Source organism: Hemicordylus capensis, chromosome 4 (genome assembly GCF_027244095.1).
Source record: "Hemicordylus capensis ecotype Gifberg chromosome 4, rHemCap1.1.pri, whole genome shotgun sequence".
NCBI classification, from domain to species: Eukaryota; Metazoa; Chordata; class Lepidosauria; order Squamata; family Cordylidae; genus Hemicordylus; species Hemicordylus capensis.
The window spans coordinates 316,549,800-316,562,450 of NC_069660.1; the positions used below are offsets into that span (position 1 = coordinate 316,549,800).

General features: G+C 46.7%; 1 protein-coding gene across 15 annotated transcripts in view; it reads left to right on the plus strand.

Annotated features, from left to right (window-relative positions):
* The window catches only part of ADGRB1 (adhesion G protein-coupled receptor B1), a 464,876-nt gene that overhangs the window by 128,745 nt on the left and 323,480 nt on the right, over window positions 1–12,651 (plus strand). For all 15 annotated transcript variants that reach the window (XM_053246405.1, XM_053246412.1, XM_053246399.1 and 12 more), the window contains one exon: window positions 9,351–10,265. In XM_053246405.1, the coding sequence (XP_053102380.1) occupies window positions 9,518–10,265 (748 nt within the window). In that variant the 5' untranslated portion in view covers window positions 9,351–9,517. The remainder of the gene's footprint in view (window positions 1–9,350; window positions 10,266–12,651) is intronic.

Here is a 12,651-nt window from a genome sequence, read left to right on the forward strand (position 1 = left end):
GGTACAAGATCGGCATTCCATGATTGCCTTGTCCCCTTGAGCATCTGTATGGTGGCATTTTGAACCTGGGTGCTTTCCAGGCTAGCTGCTCAACAGCAGCAAAACTCCTCCATTCAGGCAAGCAGCATTTGAAACGTAAACAGCAGGGGGAGCAGTCTCGCGGAAACTAACAACCCGAAGGAACAGCAACTTTTGCACGCTGGATATACAACGTCCTAGCTCTATATCACAGCGATTAAATTCGAAACAAGGCATTGGAAATGTGAACAGCACCCTGCTGTCTGCGTATGGACTGCGGTGTCACAAGGCAGGAAGTGTGGAAGCACACTTCTGGAATGCATCCTGACCCCATTGCAGGGTCTAGTCTGGAAAGCGCCCAGTTGGCATTTCAAACCCATCATTTAAGGCTACCCACCATACAGCATGTTAGAGTTGTGCAGCCTGTGTGTGGCAGGCTAATGCACCGATGGCCAAGGCAAGATCCAAGGCACTTTCTCACCGAGGTCCCTAGCTGGTGAGCCAGCCACTGCTGGCAAAAAGCACCCTGACAATTTATGCATCTGTATCAACCGTGTTTCAAAACATTTTGCAGGTCTGCAGGCCAAACACTAGACACTGTAAACTTGGGGGAGGTTGGTGGTAGATCCAAGCCAAAAGAGAGAAGAGGAGGATAAAGCTTTAGGACCCCAGTGACCTTATCCTCTGGGTCATCCTGGCAGCTTGCCAGAGGAAGAAGCTCTTGGCCTGTGGCATGGAACTGCAGATGACCAGAGGCTGGTATTGTGGCTAAGAATTCAGCATGGATGGGGTGAGAAAGATGAGGGACCAATAACATTCTACCTGGTCCTATAAACCTTCTGGTTCTGACCTAGTTTCCTTGTCTGAGCAACCCATCACTCATCAAGCAAAAACTGAGTTGCTCTTGAATATCCCATTTCCTTCCTGCCTGCCTTCCTTCCACTCACCCACCCACCCACCAGACTTGACCAGAAGGAAGATCAGCATTAAATTCAGTAGCCTACCTTGCCACACTTATTCATAACTTAATCCTATTACTTTGTGGGATAGAGATGTTTGGGGAGAGTGACACACACAATAGATACCACATCTTTTTGCAAAGGTATATTCCAGTTATTAATTGTGTGTTTTTAAATGGATGGGTGCATCATTCGGGAATTCTTCCCAATTTGCTGCCCTTTCCTTCTATTTCCCATCCTCCATATTATATTTGTTTCCAGTGGATGGTAAATTTGGAAAACGGTTCCGTCAGGCATACAGAGCAAAAGAAAGGACCTTTGTTTTGGACCTCATTGCAGCTTTTGATATTATCGACCATGGTATCCTTCTAGATCATCTGAGGGATTTGGGAATAGGTGGCACTGCTTTGCAGTGTTTCCGTTCCTGTCTTTCTGGTAGATTCCAGATGGTGTAGCTCAGAGATAACTGCTCTCTGAAATGAGAGCTATTGTACGGTGTCCCTCAGGGTTCCACCCTATCTCGGATGCTTTTTATCGTCTACATGAAACAGCTTGGTGAGATCATCAGGATATTTGGAGCAGGGTGTGTTCAATATGCCAATGATGCCCAAATCTATTTCTCCATGACATCATCATCATCAGGAAATGGCATAACCCCCCCTAAATGCCTGCCTACAGGCAGTAATGGACTGGATGAGGGATAATAAATTGAAGCTTGTTTTAAAGCAATTGCATTGGCTACCAATAGGTTTCCGGGCAAAATACAACATGCTGGTGATTACCTTTAAAGCCCTAAAGAGCTTAGGACCTGGTTACCTAGGAGAGCGCCTTCTTCTGCATAATCCCCACCATTCATACAGGTCACCGAGAGAGGTCCATCTCCAGATGCTGCCAGCTTGTCTGGCAGTGACTCAGGAGCGGGCCTTCTCTGCAGTCACTCCTAGGCTGTGGAATGCACTTCCTATAGACATTTGTGATTTCACACCTTTGCCAGCCTTCAAAAGAGCTCTTAAGACACTTCCCCCTCGCCCCAGCTAGGCTTTTAGTACTCTCTGAATGTTTTTAAGTATTATACTGCTGATTTTAATAGTTGGTTTTGTTTTGTTTTTCTTATGTGTATTTTTGTGAACCTCCTAGAGCCTTTTGGTCTATAATTTTTGGGTACATAGATTTAAATAAATAAATAAATAATATAGCATTCATTTGCCAGGTTTATGCAAGAAAAGGTTTGCAGGAAACCATATCCATTGCAGTGGGTGTTTGTGTGCTGGGGGCGGGGGTGGTTTGGGAAATCACTCATGAAATTGATATATCTTTTGAAACTGACATGGACCTTAACCATGCTTGGCATTTATGTCACATTTTCGAGTGTTTAAAATGTGTCTCATACATTATCTTGTAAACCTTAGAACAACCTTGTAAGGTAGGTTAACGCTATTGTCTTCATACAGCAGACTATGAAGGGGAAAGCAACCCAGTGCATTTCACCTACTGAATTCACAGCTGATGCAACATTCCACCCCAAGCTTCTTGAATGTTAGCTCAGTCTCTTACTGAGCATACCACACTTAGGGCATTTTAAGAAAGTCCTGTGGTTAAAAATGAGGCTCACGTGTTTCACACCATGTCACAGGTGGTGCAGAGCCATCTGTGGGCTCCTAGCAAAGGGCCAGTACTTAAAGTAGTGTGCCCACACTTTGGAAGCAGAACTTGGATTGGAAATTTGTTGCTTCACTACAGTGATGTGTTGCTGATTTAAATTGCACTTCTCGTGTGTAGGCGCTCTATTTTAAGTATTGGTGCTCTTGGCACCTGACTACGGAAGGTCATCTAGGAGACCCTCGTTATTTGCGGGTTCTCCGTTCATGGATTTGTGTGTCCATGGTCCGGGCATAGGGACCCATTCTTTTATCTGTGGGGCAAAAATAGGGCTATCTTTGCTTATCCGTGGTTCCTGAGTGGCTGGAAAGGACTCCCAATGTCATTTCCTGTCACCGTTTTGCACTGTGGAGCCATTTTGTGACCCTTTTCTGCAAAAACGAAAACAAGAACAAACATTGGAGGATTTGGGAGTTTGTGGGGGGGCATTGCTGGCGAACAGAAGAGCAAGGTACTGTAGTTATCTCTGCTCCCCTTCCCTTTTTTAGCTTACTTTCTAGTAGGATTATGAGATCACTTGGCATTCTGTGTGTGTGTCCGTCCATGTGTGAGGTGGGTCTCATGATCCGTGAGACCCGCTTTGTCCAGGTTAGTGGGGAGAGTGGGCTAAGCCTGCTCTCTGCGCAGACGAGCAGGGCAGCAGCCCTGGGCGGCCGGATCGGCTGCCCACACAACTGCTGGCCCTGTGACGGAGCTGGCAGGGGCTGGGAGGATCAGGGGCTGTGCGGCCCCAAGAAGCTCCCGTATGCCCTGCGTGAGTGTGCAGGGCATACTGGTGAGACCCCCAAGTCGGGAGGCTGCTTTTAAGCCTCCCGGTCAGGGGACTCTACGTGAGTAGCCACGGAGTGGAGCTGCGCCATGGCTACTCACGATCCAAAAAACTGGGTCTGTAGGGCACTCGCTCCGCAAACCCGGTTTAAGGGGCAGGTTACTTGAGCGGGTTGCCCACTCCGGAACCACCGGGCTCGCAGCCAAGCCCGGTGGTTCACACGATGGGAAGAAATCGCTAGCCCAATTTCGTCCCATCGTGTGAACAGCCTCTGTATGTGTCCCCTATCAACTTCGCACATTGACCAATATAAACCAAATTGGGTACAGTTGTAGGGATACATGGGAACACCTCAATGGCCTAGGTTGTGATGATGTCATCCACCCCGATCCAAGACGGCAGACACGTAAACCTTTGAGGCACAAGCGGGCTAGTTTATGGACTGCCTAACCCATTTGAACCAAATTGGGTACAGTTGTAGTGAGTGACACACAGGGACACCTCAGTGGCATAGTTTGTGATGATGTCATCCACACCAATTCAAGATGGAGGATGAATAAACTTTTGAGAAGTGTGGGCTAGCTTGTGAACCGCCTCACTGATTTGAACCAAATTTGCTACAGCTGTAGGGACACATAGGGATGCCCTAATAGTTTGGTGTGTGATGATGTCATCCACTCCAATTCAAGATGGTGATCGCGTGAACATCTGAGGTGCAAGCCGGCTAATTTGTGGACTACCTAACCCATTTGAACCAAATTGGGTACAGTTACAATGATTGACACACAGGGACACTTCAATGGCATAATCTGTGATGACGCCATCCACACCAATTCAAGATGGTGGACGTGTAAACTTTTGAGGCACAAGTGGACTAACTTGTGAACCATTTAACCAATTTGAATCAAATTTGCTGCAGCTGTAGGGACGCTTAGGGACACCTCAATGACATAGTGTGTGATGATGTAATCTACCACAATCCAAGATGGTGGATGCATGAACATTTGAGGCACATGTTGGCTAACTTGTGGACTGTCTAACTGATTTGAACAAAATTAGGTACAGTTGTAGTGAGTGACACAAATTGACACCTCAGTGGTGTAGTCTGTGATGATGTCATCCACCCTGATTCAAGATAGTGGAAGCATAAACTTTTGAGGTGTTAGTGAGTTAACTTGTGAACCACTTAACCAATTTGAACCAAATTTGCTACAGCTGTAGGGACACATAGGGATAACTTAAAGGCGAAGTTTGTGATGATGTCATCCACCCCAATTCAAGATGGTGGGCACATAAACTTTTGAGGCACAAGTGAACTAACTTGTGGACAGTCTAACTGATTTGAACCAAATTTGCTACAGCTGAATGGACACATAGGGATGCCCAAATGGTGTAGTTTGTGATGATGTCATCCACCCCAATCCAAGATGGTAGATGCATAAACTCTTGAGGCGCAAGTGCACTAACTTGATTTGGAACAGCTGTAGTGAGTGACACACAGGGACACCTCAATGATGTAGTTTGTAATGATGTCATTCACCCCAATCCAGGATGGCAGACACATGCACATTTGTGGTGCAAGAGATCTAACTTGTGGACCTCGATTTGCACCAAAGTTAGTCCAGACGTAGAGACAGTGAAAGGAAAGTATGATGATTAGTTCTTACTAGAACAGCTTGTTTCTTTTGATTTTCAGCACACTTCACTGTAGTTAGGAATCTAACCCCCCCCCAGTCCCCATAGTGTTAAGGTCTCTTTATTCGCAGTTTTGTTATCCATGCAATGGAACCCCCCTGAATAAAGAGGGCCATGATGACCATAGCAAGAGCCCACACTGAATCAGAGCAAGTGTCCATGGACTTCAGCATCAAATCATGACCAGCTAGATCTCTCCACTTCTGCTTGTCACCAACAGCTGGTATCCAGAGGAGAGGCCCTTTGCCTCTGCCCATGAAGCTTCCGTTTTGCTCTTACAGGCCATTCATGGAATGTTTTGCTCTTATAGGCCATAGCCATGGAAATCCAGCCTGATTCTTTCCATCTTGAAACATGAATCTGACACATCTTCACTGTGCTAAACATTCCAGGAACTGGCATTTACCTTGCAAGTATCTTGAAGTGGTTACTTTAAAACATTTGAAGGAACAATTGCTTGCCTTCTGCTGTAGTGCTGATGCTCTGATGTGTTTATTGCCAACTGTGCTGGAGATCCAGGTGTTTGTATATTAGAATTCTTTGTTTTTTGAGGGTTTTTTTTAAAAAATCCTCCTTTTAAGATTTCCCACTACAGCAGGGATCAGTTGGATAGGAGGAAAAGAATGTGTACATGCCTTGTGGAAAAATCTTCCAGATGGGTCCATGTTAAGTTAAAATCAATCCTGGGGCCTAAACAAGAAGAACACAGCATCCTATTAGCTGGGATGTTTAGTTAATTTTTTTTAGCTTTTAGGGAGGAGAGCTGGTCTTGTGGTAGCAAGCATGAATTATCCCCTTAGCTAAGCAGGCTCCACCCTGGTTACATATGAATGGGAGACTACATGTGAGCACTGTAAGATATTCCCCTTAGGGGATGGGGCTGCTCTGGGAAGAGTATCAAGGTCCCAAGTTCCCTCCCTGGCAGCATCTCCAAGATAGGGCTGAGAGAGATTCCTGCCTGCAACCTTGGAGAAGCCACTGCCAATCTGTGCAGACAATACTGAGCTAGATGGACCGATGGTCTGACTCAGTATATGGCAGCTTCCTATGTTCCTAAGATGTATGAAGGGGGGATATAGTAAAGGCAGATTTCAACATTGTATCTTGTTTTAAGTACTGGATTCAGTGACCAACATCCTAATGTTTTGCTAGTAAAGAGGCACTTTTAAAGTAGCAAATCTCTCCTATTTAGCAGCGGGAGAGCAATTGGCCCTGTCCATCCCCAGCACAGCATCCCTCCAAGTGGCTGTTGGGGATGTCTCCCTTTGCATTTCCTTTTCAGATTGTGAGCCCTTTTGGAACAGGGAAGCATCTTACTTATCATTTGCTTTTCTATGTAAACCACTCTGAGAACTGCAGAAAAGCGATATATGATCTCTTTGTCACAGCACAAGGAGACTGTATTGTTGTGTGCAAAAGGAGGAATTGTGCCACAGCACTATTGCGCAAATTCCCTTTTCAAACTGAGGAGGCATGCCACAGTTGCACAAGTGTTGTGATTCATTGGGGCATCAGCCGATGTGTGATTACTTGCTAAGAGGCCTATTGTGCATGGCCAGTATAATCTTCCATCAGCATGCCCCAGTCTAGCCTTTATCCTTTGGCTTAGACAGGCAGAGGGAGAGGGAGGAGGTTTTAGCACCACCCGGGGCTCTTCTTTCCTCCCCCAGATGGCTTCACCTGACCTCCTTTCCCCCTGGAAGTTTTGCACACGGGGCTTTTAAAGCCCTTTAACTCGCATCTCCTCTGGAATTGAGGGGGTGCATTTACATATCAGCCAAATTTACCCCCAAGTTATTAGGGAGCAGTTCGTACACAATTAAGGTTTTTCACTGAGTGGTAGAGTGTAGCCCAATTTATATCCGGAGTTTAAAAAATCCACTATTTGTGCCGGCTTTTGGGGACAAATTTGAGTGTGCAGTAAAGCCTCCTCAGAAACTCGAGGTAAAAGCTGTTGTGCAGAAAAAGTCCCTGGAGGGAAGACCATCACCTGCCTTCTCCAACAGTTGCCAGCAGTGACTGTGTAACTCTCCCCTGTTTCACCCAGAATCCACACTCCACTACAGAAAAGAATCTAGAAGCAAATTTCATAATTAAAAGGATCAAATGCAATCAGCTTAAACAAATACACATTCTACACAGATAGTACACATGTATACAACAACAACAACAACAAATGTGTATATACTGCTTTTCAACAAAAGTTCCCAAAGCGGTTTACATAGATAAATAACAAACAAATAAGATGGATCCCTGTCCCAAAACGGCTCACAATCTAAAAAGAAACACAAGATAGACGCCAGCAACAGTCACTGGAAGGATGCTGTGCTGGGGATGGATAGGCCAGTTGCTCTCCCCCTGCTAAATAAAGAGAATCACCACATTTAAAAGGTGCCTCTTTAACCAGTTAGCAGGGGTTTAGTTAAATATTAGTTTGAAGCAACAGCCCCAACCCCCAGTTCTGAGGAATAGAAGCCGGAGGGGAAACAAAATGGGTTTAATGGATTTTTCGGTAATCCACACCTAATGGGTGTAGCAGCTGCTCCTCAAGGTTTCCTGCAGTTCTGAGGTCCAATCTCCTCCCTGGGTCCCAGTGCTGATGTCAATCCAGCCTTGCAATCATGGAAGCACCATCAAGTTAGGGGTGGGGCATGCTGCTGATTGACATGGGGGGGCTTACTCCCCCTTCACTCTGCTGTACATGGCTACAGTGGGCAATTCCATAATGTCTGAATGAGGATTCTGTGGCTGAATGATGCTTCTCTTCTCCTTTCCAAAAGTTCAGCTTCCGCCCTTCCTCTTCTTGCCCCAATCTCTTCTCCACCTGAATCTCAGCCCTCCTCAAGATCTCCTTCTTTTCCTCACACAGTCTATCCGTCAGAATTCTCTCCCTCTCAGATACTCGACTGCAAAAATAATTCCAAGCAGCCCCCATCCAACGGAGGGCTATGCACACTCAGGGTGACCCTTGCATTTGCTTGCCTGCATGGGCAACACAACTGCTTCCAGGCTGAGGTCTTGTGAGCAGCATTGCCCTGGTGACGTTGCTCACCCACTTCACGCTGCAAACCGTGGCCTTTCCCCGCTCCCTGTTCTGCTTCCTGGATTCCGAGCCTTCATGGCTTCATAGACATTTGAACCCAGTATTCACCCATGCTCTAACCACTACACCACACTAGGTCTCATTGTTAAGGCTGTGGGGTTTAAGCAGATGGATTGGTTTGGCTGAGTTACCATGGCAATTTCACTGAAGTTGAATGCTTGAGGGTTCTTCCTGAGAAGAAACACCCAGAAAATGTTACAGGATGTCCAAGGGTGTGTGTGTCTGTGTCTGTGTCTGTGTGTTCTGTATGTAACCAGGTATCACTGCATTTCATCTATAATTAAATCTGAAGCACATTAGCACATTCCTCTTCTTTGGGCTGAAATATCTATGGCATTATATGAAATACATAGGACAAAACTGTTGTGATTAGCAAAATTAAATTTCTCGGGGAGTGGGGTAGTACAACCTTATTTTAGAGGGGTAGAGAAATTAGGGCACTCTGACTTCTTTCTGAAGCTCTCTGAGTGTTGAGTGCTCATTGATAGATCAGGTGGCAAACAGCCTCTGTTTCTCTAAGAAGAGCAACGGGCATCAGCTGTTGAGCAGTGGCTCCAGCTATCTCCAGACTGATGGACAGATGGGGTGCTAATGGAGGAAATGAGGGCACGGTGAAGTGAGACTGATCAATTCTATGTTGTTACAGTTCACTGTGGCAGATTCTACTTTTATGGCTAATACGGACTCTTCTGCAGTAGGCAGCCCCTTCAAGAGCTCAGGGATTTCAAACTGGGAGGCAGGTTGTGTGTGGGTGTATTTGAGGGTGTCTGGAGAGTGTGGGTGGGAGGGGAAAGAGAGAGTCCAACCTCGCTTGCTTATTGGTGCTTTGCATGCCTCTCCACAGTCCGGGCCAAGGAGGAGATCTGTGCCAGGCTTCTATAGAGCACCAGGGGTGGGTGTGCAGTTGGCTGCACAGTAAATCTGAAATGAAGAGAGCCATTTGTGTTATGAACATTTTGGGGAGGGGGGAGCACGGGCCAGAACAGATGTGTCCTCCTTGATCTGGCAGCCAGAGCTTCCAGATGGCCTCACAGATACATCAGTACCTGCTGGATTCTCTCTCAAGGAAAGTCTGGGCATCCTTGGGAGATTTAGCCATGAATCCCAGAATGAACCAAATGTCTCTTGCTCTTCTCCTTTTCTCCAGGTGTTGCTTTCCGAAGCCACAAGGAGGAGCCCACATCTAAACATGGGAAGGCTGGATTAATCACGCATAGGACCTGGAGCAAGAACTCTCTCTTTTCCTCCTGTTATGTCCAAGATCTGCCCTCTGCCTGGCAATTGCTTTGAGTTCCAAAGGACCAGGGACCTAGGATGAGGAGGAGCACTAGATTTTCCTTGAACCTGCTTTTGTTATTGCCACTTTTCTTTGTGTGGACAGTGGTGGCCCTTGACATTGGGCAATCTCCGTGCACCACTTTGGTCCAGGGCAAATTCTTTGGGTATTTCTCCTCATTTGCTGTCTTCCCATTGAACACTTCCCATTGCTCTTGGATTATCCAGAATCCTGATCCCAGGAGGTACACCTTGTACATGAAGGTCTTGAAGCCCATGGGCATATGTGACCACCAGCAGGTCCGCACCTACCAATTTGACTCATTCTTAGAGTCTACTCGGACGTACTTGGGCATGGAGAGCTTTGATGATGTGCTCAACCTTTGTGACAGCTCCACCCGCTATGCCTTCCTCCAGTCCAACAAGCAGTTCCTCCAGATGAAGCAGACCACTTCTACAGTTGAAAACCGCTACGTCCAGTGGAAGCCTACCAAGGTCCAGGAAAGAGATTTCTCAGTGGAATACCTGGTGGTTGGCAACAGGAACCCCAGCAAGCCTGCCTGCCAGATGTTGTGTAAATGGCTAGATACTTGCTTAACTACCAGCAGTAGCTCCCACCCCTGTGGCATCATGCAGACACCATGTTCTTGTGCCAGTGGAGAGATGCTGGATCAGCCCAGTGAGATCCTTGGGTTAACCAAAAAGAAAGACGATTGTTTTAAGGACGGGATTTATTTGGAAAACTGCATGAGCAGCCCAAAGGACAGCAGTGGGCTGGATTTCTTGGGTAAGTGATGTGATACCACGTGTCAATACTGTTGCTCTAAGAAATTGAACCGGATATATGTGCCTCGGAGAGGGGAACCGATTTTTCCTCCATTATGGCAATGTTGGGGTCTAAAATGTTGTCTTTGCTGCTGGTAAATTTGGTTAGATTTGAAAAGATTTTGGTTTGCATGATTTGGGGCTTATGAACTTCAGCATTTGATTCTGGTGGTTTCGCTGTTTTCAATCTCCCCAAGTGATCCTGGGAACTGCAGTAGAACTTGAAAATCCTGAGAAAATCTGCAGTCCTTAGCCCCTCCATAACTGAATGAGCACTGCAGGCCTAGCAAGGGAATAACCACAGAGACGGCAGCAATCACATCAATATTGGGGGGTGGGGGGAGTGCTTAGAATGCCCTGTTATTTTTGCGTGCTCTAAGCTTGTATATGTCTAAAAACTCAGTGGTTACTTTCTAACAAAGGTGTCCGCACTTAATGTTTGTCTGGGGAGTCTCTTCTGCTGACTTGGAACTCCTGCCCTCTAGTCCCGGATAGATGAGAACTGGCTGTGGCTACCCAGAGAGAGGGGCAAGGTACCCTACACATGCTCAGAGGTATTCTTAAGGTACTCTGCACATGCTCAGAGGTATTCTCCATCAGTTCTGGGCCGACACCCAAGACCCAAAAGCACATCTGAAGGCAGACTCTCAGCTTGGCATCAAACCTTGACAAAAGTTCCAGAATCATTATAGGTTTGAAATGAATGCCTTCCCTTGTGTTAGTGGGAAATCATGGAGCTCCGAATGTTTTGAAGAACCTCCTACTCCAGGTTGTTGTGGATGGGGGTGGCGGGGAGAGAGAGAGATTTGAGGGATGTCCTGGCTGTATGTTCTGGTGCAGGCCTTTGTGCAATGAGACGGGTGCTGAGGCCAGCTTTCTGGGTAAGTCTGCAGATGCCACGTCCAAAGGCAGCAGGTGGTGTTTGTTTGACTGGATGAGGGGGCCCTTTAGGGAGGCAGCCACTGGCTTTGCAAGACAGTAGGGCCTGGCATGCATCTTCCATGGCGGAGATGTTGACTTTCCAGGCAGCTGATCCAGGGGATCAACAGTTGTTTGCAGAGCTGTTTGCTTGGCCATCACCTGCTGAGATGCTTTAAAAGGCTTTTTGGATTTCCAGCTTTGCTGCGATGATGTCACACTGATGTGCTGGGGCAAAGTTTCTCAGCTGAGCAAAAGGCAAAAGGAGGCCAAACCTCAGAGGGTAACTTGGGGGTTAGGGGAGGAAAGCTCAGAGCTGCAAGGGCATTCCTCATGGTGACTTCAAGAATAATGCCAGAATTGATGATGTCATGGTGCAGGGGGGAGGGGCTTTGGTGTAAATAAGATGGCATCCACTGGGAAGATTTGATGAGTTTCATCCCCCAAGAAATCCCCCCAACCCCCATTTTTACCATTTGCAGAATTGGGGGCATTTCACTTCAACTTTAGTCTTAATACAGAATTATCAGACTGATGGGCTGTAAGTTTCAGCTCCAAGAAGCAGGAATGCGATCAAAGCTTTTCTTGGCTGCCAACAGACCATCATCACTGTAGAAGAAGACCAGCTTCCCCCGCCTCCCCCATTTTTAATTCCTGTTGCATTTCCCCCAGATATGGAAGTGGTCATGCAATAAATTCACAAACACAATGAAGTGGGAATGCCTTGCCAATGAAGGGGGAAACGACCCCCCCTCCATGCCATTCCAGCCACTTTGCCTACTCTTAGCCAAGTCAATGGGGACAGTGAAACTGACAGGACTGGATTCACTCTTCTGGAAAGCTGGAAAGTAAAGTTCTTGAATGTCCCAGAGACAGGAGGAGCATGTGGTACCTGAATGCCAGAGCCCATGCTTTGAGTGCCGGAGGCCGTAGGTCCCATCCCAAAGATCTCTGCTTCCAATGCTTGGCAGAAGCTGTGCCTGGGACTTTAAAGAGCTACTGCCAATCAAAGGAGATCATAATGGGCTGGGCAGAATGATGGTCTAATTCTGCATAATGCAGCTTTGCCATGTCAGAGCCAGGGCTCTCCCTAGGGGGATGTGGGGCGAATCAGCATGTTCGGGGCCTCCTTAACATTCCAGTCTAATATGCATCATATGTAGAACAACAACAACAACACACACACACACATTTTCACACACAAACATAACTTAATCCAAAACTGAATTCTCTTACAATACAAATCTTATTTTGAAGGAAGACACTTGGATTCCTCAACATGATTACATTTATCGCAAGGGCAGGAATCAGTTTGAACAAGGCACTCCACACGTTTGCATGGAGGCAGAATTAATGCAGTTCTCCCTCCCTCATTAAAGGACATGGGGAAACAACTGTTTTCGAAAGGGTGGAGGAAAACCACTCTGCAC